The sequence below is a fragment of the Carcharodon carcharias genome, chromosome 25 (genome assembly GCF_017639515.1).
Source record: "Carcharodon carcharias isolate sCarCar2 chromosome 25, sCarCar2.pri, whole genome shotgun sequence".
In the NCBI taxonomy this organism is placed as follows: Eukaryota; Metazoa; Chordata; class Chondrichthyes; order Lamniformes; family Lamnidae; genus Carcharodon; species Carcharodon carcharias.
Genome location: NC_054491.1, coordinates 35,827,042 through 35,846,174, shown reverse-complemented (window position 1 = coordinate 35,846,174; position 19,133 = coordinate 35,827,042). Strand labels below are relative to the sequence as shown.

At 48.9% G+C, this 19,133-nt stretch overlaps 1 protein-coding gene across 1 annotated transcript in view; it reads left to right on the top strand.

Moving 5' to 3' along the window:
- The window catches only part of LOC121269588 (fasciculation and elongation protein zeta-2-like), a 121,090-nt gene that overhangs the window by 35,728 nt on the left and 66,229 nt on the right, over nucleotides 1–19,133 (top strand). The window contains exon 5 of the mRNA XM_041174290.1: nucleotides 17,938–18,081. Coding sequence (XP_041030224.1) covers nucleotides 17,938–18,081 — 144 coding nt within the window. The remainder of the gene's footprint in view (nucleotides 1–17,937; nucleotides 18,082–19,133) is intronic.

The following is a 19,133-nucleotide window of genomic DNA, read 5'->3' as shown; positions in this document are numbered from 1 at the left end:
ACTACCCGCACATGATCACTGACTCCCCCACATGATCACTGACTACCCCCACATGGTCACTGACTCCCCCACATGATCACTGACTACACCCATATGATCACTGACTCACCCACATGATAACTGACTACACCCACATGCTCACCTACTCCCTCACATGATCACTGACTCCCCCACATGAGCACAGACTACCCCCCCATGGTCACTGACTCCCCCACATGATCACTGACTACCCCAACATGATCACTGACTACCGCACATAATCACTGAGTACCCCACATAATCACTGACTATCCCATATGATGACTGACGCTCCCACATAACCACTGCCTCCGCCGACATGATCGCCGACACTCTGACATGATCACTGACTCCCCCACATGATCACTGACTACCCCCAAATGATCACTGACTACCCCCAAATGATCACTGACTTCCCCACATGATCACTGACTACCCCCACATGGTCACTGACTCCCCCACATGATCACTGACTACACCCATACGATCACTGACTCCCCCACATGATAACTGAGTACACCCACATGCTCACCTATTCCCTCACATGATCACTGACTCCCCCACATGATCACTGACTCCCTCCACATTATTACTGATTAACCCCACATGATCAATGACCCCCCCACATGATCACTGACTCCCCCCACATGATCACTGACTAACCCTCCATGATCTCTGACTCCCTCCATATGATCACTGACTACCCGCACATGATCACTGACTCCCCCACATGATCACTAGCTAACCCCACATGATCACTGACTCTCCCACGTGATCACTGACTACCGCCACATGATCACTGACGCCCGTCATATCATCACTGATTATCCCATATGATCACTGACACAGCCACATGATCGCTGACTCCCCCGATATGATCACCGATTCCCCCGCAAAATGATCACTGACTACCCAACATGATCAATGACTACCCCCACATGATCCCTGACTCCCCCACATGATCACTGACTATCCCCATATGATCACTGACTACCCCCACATGATCACTGACTCCCCCACATGATCACTGACTCCCCCACATGATCACTGACTACCCCCAACATGATCACTGACTAACCCCACATGATCACTGACTACCGCCACACGATCACTGACTCCCTCCCCACATGATCACTGACTCCCCCACATGATCATTGACTCCCCCACATGATAACTGACTCGCACCCCCACATGAACACTGACTCCCCCCACATGATCACTGACTCCCTCCACATAATCACAGACTACTCCACATGATCACTGACTACCCCACATGAACACTGACGCACCCACATGATCACTGAGTAACCCTCCATGATCTCTGACTCCTTCCATATAATCATTGACTAACCCCAAATGATCACTGACTCCCCCACATAAACACTGACTACCCCCACATGAACACTGACTACCCGCACATGATCACTGACTACCCCCACATGATAACTGATTCCCCCACATGATCACTGACTACCCCAAATGATCACTGACTACCCCCAAATGATCACTGACTTCCCCACATGATCACTGACTACTCCCATATGATCACTGACTACCCCACATGATCACTGACCCACCCACATAATCACTGACTAACCCCACATGATCACTGACTCCCCCACAAGATCACTGACCACCGCCACATGATCACTGACTCCCTCCCCACATGATCACTGACTCCCCCACATGATCACTGACTCCCTCAACATTATCATTGACTACCCCCACATAATCACTGACTATCCCATATGATCACTGACACAGCCACATGATCGCTGAATTCCCCGACATGATCACTGACTCCACCAACATTATCACTGACTACCCCACATGATCACTGACTACCCCCACATGATCACTGACTCCATCCACATAATCACTGACTACGCCCACATGATCACTGACTGCCCCCCACATGATCACTGACACCCCCACATGCTCACTGACTCCCCCACGTGATCACTGACTCCCTCGACATAATCACTGACTAACCCCACATGATCACTGACTCCCCCACATGATGTCTGACTCCCCCAACATGATCACTGAGTATCCCTCCATGATCTCTGACTCCCTCCATACGAACACAGACTACCCCCACATGATCACTGACTAACCCCACATGATCACTGACTCCCCCACATGATCACTGACTCCCCCTGACTACCCGCACATGATCACTGACTCCCCCACATGATCACAGACTACCCCCACATGATAACTGATTCCCCCACATGATCACTGACTACCCCAAATGATCACTGACTCCCCCAAATGAACACAGACTACTGCCACATGATCACTGACTCCCGCCACATAATCACTGACTATCCCATATGATCACTGACACTGCCACATAATCACTGACTACCCACATATGATCACTGACTACCCCCACATGATCACTGACTCCCCCACATGATCACTGACTAACCCCACATGATCACTGACTCCCCCACATCATCACTGACTCCCCCACCTGATCACTGACTCCCCCACATGATCACTGACTCCCGCCACATGATCACTGACTACCCGCACATGATCACTGACTCCCCCACATGATCACTGACTACCCTCACATGATCACTGACTCACTCCATATAAACACTGACTACCCCCACATGAACACTGACTACCCGCACATGATCACTGACTCCCCCACATGATCACTGACTACCCCCACATGTTCACTGACTCCCCCACATGGTCACTGACTACACCCATATGATCACTGACTCCCCCACATGATAACTGACTACACCCACATGCTCACCTACTCCCTCACATGATCACTGACTCCCCCACATGACCACAGACTAACCCCCCATGGTCACTGACTCCCCCACACGATCACTGACTACCCCAACAAGATCACTGACTACCGCACATAATCACTGACTACTCCACATAATCACTGACTATCCCATATGATGACTGACGCTCCCGCATAACCACTGACTCCGCCGACATGATCGCCGACATTCTGACATGATCACTGACTCCCCCACATGATCACTGACTACCCCCAAATGATCACTGACTACCCCCAAATGATCACTGACTTCCCTACATGATCACTGACTACCCCCACATGGTCACTGACTCCCCCACATGATCACTGACTACACCCATATGATCACTGACTCCCCCACATGATCACTGACAACACCCAAATGCTCACCTATTCCCTCACATGATCACTGACTCCCCACCATGATCAGTGACTACCCCCACATGATCACAGGCTACCCGCACATGATGACTGACTCCCCCACATGATATCTGACTCCCCCCACATGATCACTGACTACCCTCACATGATCACTGACTCCCTCCATATAAACACTGACTACCCCCACATGATCACTGAATCCCCCCACATGATCACTGAGTAACCCTCCATGATCTCTGACTCCTTCCATATAATCATTGACTACCCCCACAGGATCACTGACTACCCCGACATTATCACTGATTATCCCACATAATCACTGACTACCCCCACATGATCACTGACTCCCCCCAACATGATCACTGACATCCCCGCATGATCACTGACTCCACTCCCCCCGACATGATCACTGACTCCCTCCACATAATCACTGACTACCGCCACATGATCACTGACTCCCCACACATGATCACTGAGTAACGCTCCATGATCTCTGACTCCTTTCATATAATCACTGACTACGCCCACATGATCACTGACTACCCCCACATGAACACTGACTCCCCGACGTGAACACTGACTCCCCCACATGATCACTGACTACCCCCACATGATCACTGACTCCCTCCACATAATCACTGACTACCCCACATAATCACTGACTATACCATATGATCATTGACACAGCCACATGATCGCTGACTCCCCCGACATGATCACTGATTCCCCCGACATGATAATGACTACCACCACATGATCACTGACGCCCCCCACATGATCACTCACTAACCCTCCATGATCTCTGACTCCCTCCATATAATCACTGACTACCCCCACATGATCACTGACTCCCCCACGTGATCACTGACTCCCCCCACATGATCAGTGACTACCCCACATGAACACTGATGCACCCACATGATCACTGACTCCCTCCAAATAATCACAGACTACCCCAACATGATCACTGACTATGCCCACATGATCACTGACTATGCCCACATGATCACTGACTCTCCACCCACATGATCACGGGCACCCCCACATGATCACTGACTCCCTCCCCACATGATCACTGACACCCCCACATGATCACTGACTCCCTCCCCACATAATCACTAACTCCACCCACATTGACACCCCCACATGATCACTGACTCGCACCCCCCACATGATCACTGACTCCCCCCACATGATCACTGACTCCCTCCACATAATCACTGATGACCCCCACATGATCACTGACTCCCCCCACATGATATCTGACTCCCCGCAATTGATCACTGAGTAACCCTCCATGATCTCTGACTCCTTCCATATAATCACTGACTACCACCACATGATCACTGACTCCCCCACATGATCACTGACTCCCGCCACATAATCACTGACTACCCCACATAATCACTGACTATCCCATATGATCACTGGCACAGCCACATGATCGCTTCCTCCCCCGACATGATCACTGTTCCCCCGACATGATCACTGACTACCCCACATAACACTGACTCGCCCACATGATCACTGACTCCCCCCACATGATCAGTGAATAACCCTCCATGATCTCTGACTCCCCCCATATAAGCACTGACTAACCCACATAATCACTGACTACCCCCACATGATCAGTGAGACCCCACATGATCACTGACTACCCCCACAATGTCACTGACTACCCCACGTTATCACTGATTACACCACATGATCACTGTCTCCCCCCACATGATCACTGACACCCCCACATGATCACTGACTACCCCCAACATGATCACTGACTAATCCCACATGATCACTGACTACCGCTACATGAACACTGACTCCCTCCCCACATGATCACTGACTCCCCCACATGATCACTGACTCCCTCCACATAATCACTGACTGCCCCCACATGATCACTGACTCCCCCAACGTGATCACTGACTCCCCCCACATGATCACTGAGTAACCCTCCATGATCTCTGACTCCTTCCATATAATCATTGACTACCCCCAAATGATCACTGACTACCCCCACATGATCACTGACTCCCCCCATATAATCACTGACTACCCCACATAATCACTGACTAACCCATATGATCATTGACACAGTCACATGATCGCTGACTCCCCCGACATGATCACTGATTCCCCCTACATGATCACTGACTACCCCACATAATCAATGACTATCCCACATGATCAATGACTCCCCCACATGATCACTGACTAACAATCCATTATCTCTGACTCACTCCATATAATTACTGACTACCCCCACATGATCACTGACTACCCCACATTAGCACTGACTACCCCACATAATCTCTGATTATCCCATATGATCACTGAGACACCCACATGGTCACTGACTCCCCCACATGATCACTGACTCCGACCACATAATCACTGATGACCCCCACATGATCACTGACTCCTCCCCACATGATCACTGATACAGCCACATGATCATTGACTCCCCCGACATGATCACTGACTCCCCCACATGATCACTGACTACCCCACATGATCACTGAATCCCCCACATGATCACTGACTTCCCCCACATTATCACTGACGACCCCACATAATCACTGAATATCCTATATGAACACTGACACACCAACATGATCGCTGACTCCCCCCACATGATCACTGATTCCTGCCCACCTGATCTCTGACTCCCCCCCACATGATCACTGACTCCCCCACATGATCACTGACTACCCCACATGATCACTGACTCCCCACACATGATCACTGACTACCCCACGTAATCACTGACAACCCCACATAATCACTGACTATCCTACATGATCACTGACTCCTCCACATGATCACTGACTACCCGACATGATCACTGATTCCCCCCACATGATCACTGACTCCCCAAATGATCACTGACTACCCCCACATGATCACTGACTCCCCCACAGGATCACTGACTCCCCCACAGGATCACTGACTCCCCCGCATGATCACTGACTCCCCACACATGATCACTGACTACCCCACGTATTCACTGACAACCCCACATAATCACTGACTATCCCACATGATCACTGAATTCCCCTCATGATCACCGACTACCCCACATAATCACTGACTACCACAGATGATCACTGACTATCCCATATGATCACTGACACCACCCACATGATCACTGATTCCCCACATGATCACTGAGTCCACACACATAATCACTGACTATCCCACATGATCACTGACTCCCCACATGATCACTGACTACCCCACATAATCACTGACTACCACACATAATCACTGACTATCCCATATGATCACTGACACCACCCACATGATCACTGACTACCCCACATGATCACTGACTTCCCCACATGATCACTGACTAACCCCACACGATTACTGACTACCCCACATGATCACTGACTACCCCACATAAACACTGACTATCCCAGATGATCACTGACACCACACACATGATCACTGACTCTCGCCACATGATCACTGATTCACCCCACATAATCACTGCCTACCCCCACATAATCACTGACTCCCCCCACATAATCTCTGACTATCACACATGATCACTGACACCCCCACATGATCACTGATTCTCCCCACATGATCACTGACTCCCCACATGATCACTGACTACCCCACATAATCAGTGACTACCCCACATAATCACTGACTATCCCATATGATCACTGACACACCCACTTGATCACTGACTCCCCCACATGATCACTGACTCACCCCACATGATCACTGACTACCCCACATGATCACTGACTCCCCACACATGATCACTTACTACCCCCACATGATCACTGACTTTCCTACATGATCACTGACTACCCCCACATGATCACTTACTATCCCCACATGATCACTGACTCCCCCACTTGATCACTGACTACCCTCACATGATCACTGACTATCCCCACATGATCACTGACTACCCCACATAATCACTGACTATCCCATATGATCACTGACCCCACCCACATGATCACTGACTCCCCCATTTGATCACTGATTCACCCCGCATGATCACTGACTCCCCTACATGATCACTGTCTCCCCCACATGATCACTGACTCCTCCCCAGTGATCCCTGACTCCCGCCACATGGTCACTGACTAACCCTCTATGATCTCTGACTTCCTATATAATCACTGGCTACCCCCACATGATCACTGACTCCCCCACATGATCATTGATTCCCCTCACATAATCACTGACTATCCCACATAATCACTGACTATCCCACATGATCACTGACTACCTCACATGATCACTGATTCCCCCCACATAATCACTGACTAACGCACATGATCACTGACTACCCCACATGATCACTGACTACCCCACATGATCACTGATTCCCCCCACATGATCACTGACTCCCCCCATATGATGACTGACGCCCCCACATAATCACTGACTCCCCCGACATGATCGCTGACTCCCGACATGATCATTACTCCCCCACATGATCACTGACTCCCCCACATGATCACTGACCTCCCCCACATGATCACTGAATCCCTCCACATAATCACTGATTACCCCACATGATCACTTACTCACCCCCACATGATCACTGACTCCCCCCACACGATCACTGACTCCCTCCACATAATCACTGACTACCCCCACATGATCACTGACTCCCCCTACATGATCACTGACTCCCCCCATGATCACTGACTCCCCCCACATAATCACTGACTCCCCCCACATGATCACTGACTAACCCTCCGTGATCTCTTACTCTCTCCATATAATCAATGACTCCCCCCACATGATCACTGATTCTCCCTACATAATCGCTGACTACCCCCACCTTATCACCGACTACCCCACAAAATCACCGACTACCCCACGTAATCACTGGCTACCCCTCATGATCACTGACTCCCCCGACATGATCACTGACTCCCCCGACATGATCACTGAATCCCCCCACATGATCATTGACTAACCCTCCATGATCTCTGACTCCCTCCATATAATAACTTTCTCCACCTACATGATCACTGACTACCCCACATGATCAGTGACTCCCCCACATGATCACTGACTCCCCCCACATGATCACTGACTCCCCACACATGATCACTGACTACCCCAGGTAATCACTGACAACCCCACATAATCACTGACTATCCTACATGATCACTGACTCCTCCACATGATCACTGACTACCCGACATGATCACTGATTCCCCATATGATCACTGACTACCCCCACATGATCACTGACTCCACCACAGGATCACTGACTCCCCTGCATGATCACTGACTCCCCACACATGATCACGGACTCCCCCACAGGATCACTGACTCACCCACATGATCACTGACTCCCCACACATGATCACTGACTACCCCACTTAATCACTGACAACCCCACATAATCACTGACTACCACACATAATCATTGACTATCCCATATGATCACTGACACCACCCACATGATCACTGACTCCCCACATGATCACTGAGTCCACACACATAATCACTGACTATCCCACATGATCACTGACTCCCCACATGATCACTGACTACCCCACATAATCACTGACTACCACACATAATCACTGACTATCCCATATGATCACTGACACCACACAGATGATCACTGACTCCCCCACATGATCACTGAGTCCCCCCACATAATCCCTGACTACCCCACATGATCACTGACTTACCCACATGATCACTGACTACCCCCACATGATCACTGACTACCCCACATAATCACTGACTGCCCCACATGATCACTGAATACCCCCACATGATCACTGACTACCCCACATGATCACTGACTACCGCCCCACATAATCACTGACTACCCCACATAATCATTGACTTCCACACATGATCACTGACACCCCCCTATATGATCACTGACTACACCACATGATCACTGACTCCCTCCACATAATCACTGACTACCCCAACATGATCACTGCCTCCCCCCACATGATCACTGAATTCTCCACATGATCACTGACTAACCCCACACGATTACTAACTACCCCACATGATCACTGACTACCCCACATAAACACGGACTATCCCAGATGTTCACTGACACCACCCACATGATCACTGACTCCCCCACATGATCACTGACTCCCGCCACATGATCACTGACTAACCCTCCATGATCTGTGACTTCCTATATAATCACTGGCTACCCCTACATGATCACTGACTCCCCCACATAATCACTGACTACACCCACATAATCACTGACTCCCCCACATAATCTCTGACAATCCCACATGATCACTGACACCCCCACATGATCACTGATTCCCCCCACATGATCACTGACTCCCCACATAATCACTGACTACCCCACATGATCACTGACTATACCCACATGATCACTAACTTGCCTACATGATCACTGACTACCCCCACATGATCACTTACTACCCCCACATGATCACTGACTCCCCCACATGATCACTGACTATCCTCACATGATCACTGACTATCCCCACATCATCACTGACTACCCCACATAATCACTGACTATCCCATATGATCACTGACCCCACCCACATGATCACTGACTCCCCCACATGATCACTGTTACCCCCAAATGATCACTGACTCCCCTACATGATCACTGTCTCCCCCACATGATCACTGACTCCTCCCCAGTTACCCTGACTCCCGCCACATGGTTACTGACTAAGCCTCCATGATCTCTGACTTCCTATATAATCATCGACTACCCCCACATGATCACTGACTCCCCGACATGAGCATTGATCCCCCCCACATAATCACTGACTATCCCACATGATCACTGATTCCCCCCACATGATCACTGATTCCCCCCACATGATCACTGACTCCCCCCATATGATGACTGACGCCCCCACATAATCACTGACTCCCCCGGCATGATCGCTGAATCCCCGACATGATCACTACTCCCCCACATGATCACTGACTCCCCCACATGATCACTGACCTCCCCAACATGATCACTGAATCCCTCCACATAATCACTGACTACCCCCATGTGATCACTGACTCCCCCCCACATGATCACTGACACCCCCACATGCTCACTGATTACTCCACATGATCACTTACTCCCCCCCACATGATCACTGACTCCCCCCACATGATCACTGACTCCCCCCATGATCACTGACTCCCCCCACATAATCACTGACTCCCCCCACATGATCACTGACTAACCCTCCGTGATCTCTTACTCTCTCCATATAATCAATGACTCCCCCCACATGATCACTGACTACCCCCACAAGATTACTGACTAACCCTCCCATGATCTCTTACTCCCTCCATATAATCAATGACTCCCCCCACATGATCACTGATTCCCCCTACATAATCACTGACTACCCCCACATTATCACCGACTACCCCACAAAATCACTGACTATCCCACATGATCACTGACTACCGCACATGATCACTGACACCACCCACATGATCACCGACTACCCCACGTAATCACTGGCTACCCCTCATGATCACTGACTCCCCCGACATGATCACTGACACCACCCACATGATCACCGACTACCCCACGTAATCACTGGCTACCCCTCATTATCACTGACTCCCCCGACATGATCACAGACTCCCCCGACATGATCACTGAATCCCCCCACATGATCATTGACTAACCCTCCATGATCTCTCACTCCCTCCATATAATCACTGACTCCCCCTACATGATCACTGACTCCCCCACATGATCACTGACTCCCCCCACATGATCACTGACTCCCCACACATGATCACTGACTACCCCACGTAATCACTGACAACCCCACATAATCACTGACTATCCTACATGATCACTGACTCCTCCACATGATCACTGACTACGCGACATGATCACTGATTCCCCCCACATGATCACTGACTCCCCAAATGATCACTGACTACCCCCACATGATCACTGACTCCCCCACAGGATCACTGACTCCCCCACAGGATCACTGACTCCCCCGCATGATCACTGACTCCCCACACATGATCACTGACTACCCCACGTATTCACTGACAACCCCACATAATCACTGACTATCCCACATGATCACTGAATTCCCCTCATGATCACCGACTACCCCACATAATCACTGACTACCACAGATGATCACTGACTATCCCATATGATCACTGACACCACCCACATGATCACTGATTCCCCACATGATCACTGAGTCCACACACATAATCACTGACTATCCCACATGATCACTGACTCCCCACATGATCACTGACTACCCCACATAATCACTGACTACCACACATAATCACTGACTATCCCATATGATCACTGACACCACCCACATGATCACTGACTACCCCACATGATCACTGACTCCCTCCACATAATCACTGACTACCCCAACATGATCACTGACTCCCCCCACATGATCACTGACTTCCCCACATGATCACTGACTAACCCCACACGATTGCTGACTACCCCACATGATCACTGACTACCCCACATAAACACTGACTATCCCAGATGATCACTGACACCACACACATGATCACTGACTCTCGCCACATGATCACTGATTCACCCCACATAATCACTGCCTACCCCCACATAATCACTGACTCCCCCCACATAATCTCTGACTATCACACATGATCACTGACACCCCCACATGATCACTGATTCTCCCCACATGATCACTGACTCCCCACATGATCATTGACTACCCCACATAATCAGTGACTACCCCACATAATCACTGACTATCCCATATGATCACTGACACACCCACTTGATCACTGACTCCCCCACATGATCACTGACTCACCCCACATGATCACTGACTACCCCACATGATCACTGACTCCCCACACATGATCACTTACTACCCCCACATGATCACTGACTTTCCTACATGATCACTGACTACCCCCACACGATCACTTACTATCCCCACATGATCACTGACTCCCCCACTTGATCACTGACTACCCTCACATGATCACTGACTATCCCCACATGATCACTGACTACCCCACATAATCACTGACTATCCCATATGATCACTGACCCCACCCACATGATCACTGACTCCCCCATTTGATCACTGATTCACCCCGCATGATCACTGACTCCCCTACATGATCACTGTCTCCCCCACATGATCACTGACTCCTCCCCAGTGATCCCTGACTCCCGCCACATGGTCACTGACTAACCCTCTATGATCTCTGACTTCCTATATAATCACTGGCTACCCCCACATGATCACTGACTCCCCCACATGATCATTGATTCCCCTCACATAATCACTGACTATCCCACATAATCACTGACTATCCCACATGATCACTGACTACCTCACATGATCACTGATTCCCCCCACATAATCACTGACTATCCCACATAATCACTGACTACCCCACATGATCACTGACTACCCCACATGATCACTGATTCCCCCCACATGATCACTGACTCCCCCCATATGATGACTGACGCCCCCACATAATCACTGTCTCCCCCGACATGATCGCTGACTCCCCGACATGATCACTACTCCCCCACATGATCACTGACGCCCCCACATGATCACTGACCTCCCCCACATGATCACTGAATCCCTCCACATAATCACTGACTACCCCGATATGATCACTGACTCCCCCCCACATGATCACTGACACCCCCACATGCTCACTGACTACCCCACATGATCACTTACTCCCCCCACATGATCACTGACTTCCCCACATGATCACTGACTCTCCCCATGATCACTGATTCCTCCACATGATCACTGACTCCCCCCACATGATCACTGACTAACCCTCCATGATCTCTTACTCCCTCCATATAATCAATGACTCCCCCCACATGATCACTGACTAACCCTCCATGATCTCTTACTCCCTCCATATATTCAATGACTCCCCCCACATGATCACTGATTCCCCCGACATAATCACTGACTACCCCAGGAAATCACTGACTATCCCACATGATCACTGACTACCCCACATGATCACTGACACCCCCGACATGATCACCCACTACCCCACATAATCATTGGCAACCCCTCATGATCACTGACTCCCCCGACATGATCACTGACTCCCCCGACATGATCACTGAATCCCCCCACATGATCATTGATTAACCCTCCATGATCTCTGACTCCCTTCATATAATCACTGACTCCCCCTACATGATCACTGACTCACCCACATGATCACTGACTCCCCACACACAATCACTGACTACCCCACGTAATCACTGACAACCCCACATAATCACTGACTATCCCACATGATCACTGACTTCCCCTCATGATCACTGACTACCCCACATAATCACTGACTACCACACATAATCACTGACTATCCCACATGATCACTGACACCACCCACATGATCACTGTGTCCCCCTACATAATCACTGACTATCCCACATGATCACAGATTCCCCACATGATCACTGACTACCCCACATAATCACTGACTACCACACATAATCACTGACTATCCCATATGATCACTGACACCACCCACATGATCACTGACACCCCCACATGATCACTGAGTCCCCCCACATAATCCCTGACTACCCCACATGATCACTGACTTCCCCACATGATCACTGACTACCCCCACATGATCACTGACTACCCGACATAATCATTGACTGCCCCACATGATCACTGAATACCCCCACATAATCACTGACTACCCCACATGATCACTGACTAACCCCACACGATTACTGACTACCCCACATGATAACTGACTACCCCACATAAACACTGACTATCCCAGATGATCACTGACACCACCCACATGATCACGGACTCCCTCCACATGATCACTGACTCCCCACATGATCACTGACCACCCCACATGATCACTGATTCCCCCCACATGATCACTGACTCCCCACATGATCAGTGACTATCCCACATAATCACTCACTATCCCATATGATCACTGACACACCCACATGATCACTGATTCCCCCACATGATCACTGACTCCCCACATAATCAGTGACTACCCCACATAATCACTCACTATCCCATATGATCACTGACACACCCACATGATCACTGACTCCCCACATGATCACGGACTACCCCACATAATCAGTGACTACCCCACATAATCACTGACTATCCCATATGATCACTGACACACCCACATGATCACTGACTCCCCCACATGATCACTGACTCCCCACATGATCACTGACCACCCCACATGATCACTGATTCCCCCACATGATCACTGACTCCCCACATGATCAGTGACTACCCCACATAATCACTCACTACCCCATATGATCACTGACACACCCACATGATCACTGATTCCCCCCACATGATCACTGACTCCCCACATAATCAGTGACTACCCCACATAATCACTCACTATCCCATATGATCACTGACAAACCCACATGATCACTGACTCCCCCACATGATCACTGACTCCCCCACATGATCACTGAGTCCCCCCACATAATCCCTGACTACCCCACATGATCACTGACTCCCCCACATGATCACTGACTATCCCACATGATCACTGACTACCCCACGTGATCACTGACTCCCCCCACATGATCACTGACTCCCTCCACGTAATTACTGACTACCCCCACATGATCACTGACTCCCCCACATGATCACTGGCTACCCCAACATGATCACTGTTTCCCCCCACCTGATCACTGACTATCCCACATGATCACTGACTCCCCCAAATGAACACTGACTCCCCCACATGGTCACTGATTCCCCTCACATGATCACTGACTCCCCCACATGATCACTGACTCCCCACATGATCACTGACTATCTCACATGATCACTGACTCCCCCACATGATCACTGTCTACCCCACATAATCACAGACAACCCCCACATCATCACTGACTACCCCACATGATCACTGACTCCCTCCACATAATTACTGACTACCCCAACATGATCATTGACTCCCCCCACATGATCACTGACTCCCCCAAATGATCACTGACTCCCCACATGATCACTGACTCCCCCACTTGATCACTGACTATCCCACATGATCACTTACTCCCCCACATGATCACTGACTCCCTCCCCACATGATCACGGACTAACCCTCCATGATCTCTGACACCCCCACATGGTCACTGACTCCCCCACATAATCACTGACTATCCCACATGATCAATGACTTCCCCACATGATCACTGATTCCTCAGACATGATCACTGACTCCCCACATGATCACTGACTACCCGACATGATCACTAACTACCCTACATAATCACTGATTTCCCCCACATGATCACTGACTCCCCCCACATGATATCTGACTCCCCCCACATGGTCACTGAGTAACACTCCATGATCTCTGACTCCCTCCATATGAACGCTGACTACCCCCACATGATCACTGATTCCCCCCACATGATCACTGACTAACCCTCCATGATCTCTGACTCCCTCCATATAATCACTGACTCCACCTTCATGATCACTGACTACCCCCACATGATCAGTGACTTCCCCACATAATCACTGACTCCCCCCACATGATCACTGACTCCCCACACATGATCACTGACTACCCCACGTAATCACTGACAACCCCACATAATCACTGACTATCCTACATGATCACTGACTCCTCCACATGATCACTGACTACCCGACATGATCACTGATTCCCCCACATGATCACTGACTCCCCACATGATCACTGACTACCCCCACATGATCACTGACTCCCCCACATGATCACTGACTCCCCCACATGAACACTGTCTCCCCACACACGATCACTGACTACCCTAGGTAATCATTGACAACCCCACATAATCACTGACTATCCTACATGATCACTGACTCCTCCACATGATCACTGACTTCCCCTCATGTTCACTGACTACCCCACATAATCACTGACTATCCCACATGATCATTGACACCACCCACATGATCACTGACTCCCCCACATGATCACTGTGTCCTCCTACATAATCAATGACTATCCCACATGATCACTGACTCCCCACATGATCACTGACTACCCCACATGATCACTGACTACCCCACATGATCACTGACTCCCTCCACATAATTACTGACTACCCCAACATGATCATTGACTCCCCCCACATGATCACTGACTCCCCCACATGATCACTGACTAACCCCACATGATTACTGACTACCCCACATGATCACTGACTACCCCACATAAACCTGACTATCCCAGATGATCACTGACACCACCCACATGATCACTGACTTCCCCACATGATCACTGACTCCTGCCACATGATCACTGACTCCCCACATGATCACTGACTCCCCACATGATCACTGACTACCCCACATAATCAGTGACTACCCCACATAATCACTGACTATCCCATATGATCACTGACTCCCCCACATGATCACTGACTCACCCCAAATGATCACTGACTCCCCCATATGATCACTGAATAACCCACATGATCACTGACTACCCCACATGATCACTGACTCCCCCCCACATGATCACTGACTCCCCCCTCATGATCACTGACTCGCTCCACATAATCACTGACTACCCCCACATGATCACTGACTCCCCCACATGATCACTGTCTACCCCCACATGATCACTGATTCCCCCCACATGATCATTGACTATCCCACATGTTCCATATCTTCCCAAGTTCCATACCTTCATCCTCATTCTCTTGGGTGAAGACAGATGTGAAGTATTTATTCAACACTCTATAGATGTCCTCTAGCTCCACCCATAGATTGTCCCCTTTGTCCCTAATGGGCCCTACTCTTTCCCTGGTTATCCCCTTCCCATTGATATACTTATAGAATAACTTGGGATTTCCCCTACTCAGCCATGCCTGTCAATCAGGCTGGCTTTAGTGTGGGGGATCCAGTAAAATTTGGGAAACCTTAACCTTCCCACTGGCTCCGAAATCCCACCCTGAATAAGTATCGAGGTTGTTGTCTCAGTTTCTCTTTCCACAGATGCTGTCTGACCTGCTGAGCATTTCCAACATTTTCTCTCTTTATTTCCAATCCATGCCTTGTTAGTTGCCAAGGATTTGATTATAATTAAAAACACACCATGAATTGTATCTCCACAGCCAGCGTGGGGGAATGAGTAGGTGTGCTGGTGAATACACACAATGCAGCGTAACCATGCTGACAAAGTCAAGATAAGGAATTGTAGTTACCCAAGGGACTCAAGAGAGCACAGACCAGACATTCCCAAGACTAAATCAGCATACCTATTATATGTCTAATCAGTGAGGAGAGATGTATTACAGCAAGATAATTAATGCAGAAATCAGGTCAGTGAGTTGGAAGTCTGCAGCAACACTCATGGGTGATTTACTTCGTAATCTACAAATAAATGTTGAGACAGTCGATGATTTAAAAAGAAGCAGAAATAGAAACTAAGGACATTTGAAGAAAGAGGAGAAACCATTGTTAATATTAATGTGACAGGTTTGCAGAATTTTATAATAGAGGAGTTTGTTCCCGACATTAAATTCAAATAGTCATTATCAACTAGACCTGAAATGAGTGAATCGTTATGCTTCACCACACAAAATAATGATTTGTTTTCTAAGGGACAGACTTGTCTGCAAAAACACAAGTCTGTCTTAATGAGGAACCCACGCAGAGAAGCACAATGATCACTGAGTTGAAGATGCCCAAGGTCTTTTTTGAGAGGTGTTGTTGCATCTGCAGCTGGTGCCTTTACATCGGCACCAAGGTCAATCAACAGGTACTTGCTTTTGGGAATTTGTCAGGGGAAAAAAAACCCCAGCAGCAAGAGATTTTTTTCTTCACTTTGGTCATTGCTGAAGACACAAATGGGGCCAGAGGCAGATGGTTAATTGTTCATGTGGCTCATGATTAATTTGTTAATTTTCTAAGTATTTTTTGTGGATTAGAAAGGAAACCAAAGGGGTGTCAGCTGTGGATCTGTTATATTGAGGATCAAGATACCAGGGACATGGTTGTGAAATTAAAAAAAAATCACCAGCAAGTTGCCAGCTAGAAGTCACCGGCTATACACACCTTAGAAATATTAAATAATGAGCTTGAGGAGGTAAGATTTGGTGAATCACAGTGTATGGATAGAGGAGAAAGCAGGCTGCAGCCTGAGGGACAGCCTGCTCCTTCCCACAGTTGCGCAGTCTGTTGATTCAGGCCTCACAAAGTCCAAATAAGACAGGCTTTTTTTTTTATATACGAACATTTGAATAGGCCAGTTTTATCTTTATTCTTTCATGGGATCTGGGCATCTCTGGCAAGGCCAGTATTTGCTACCCATACCTAATTGCCCTTGAACTGAATGGTTTGCTGGGCCATCTCAGGGGCGGTTAAGAGTCAACCACATTGCTGTGGGTCTGGAGTCACATGTAATCCAGACCAGGGAAGAACGGCAGATTTTCTGCCGTAAAGGACATTAGTGAACCAGATGGGCTTTTACAACAATCAATGATAATTGTCATGGTCACCATTACTGAGACTAGCTTTATATTCCAGATTTATTAATTAAATTTAAGTTCCATCTGCTGCTGCTCTGGGACTTGAACCCACTAGCCTGGGCCGCTGGATTGCTAGTCCATTGAAATTATAACCATACCACCATCTCCGCAATACAGCAGTTACCAAGTCTGCAAGGCCTGTCTAAACCTGGTCAGAACACTGCCAGCCATACACTGTTAAGAAGCCTGCAAGTCTCCTATGGACTGTGTGCCAACTGCAGCAGCACCTACAGTCTGTCTAGACACCGGTGTTTCTGAAGCCGTGGCCTCTTGATCATTTTCTATGTCCAGCTTCTGGCCTTGACTGCAAGTTGTCCTCCATCTCTATGGTTTGCTCTCATAATTTAACATAATGGTGGAGCATGCAGCAGATTTATAGCGGTATTGCAA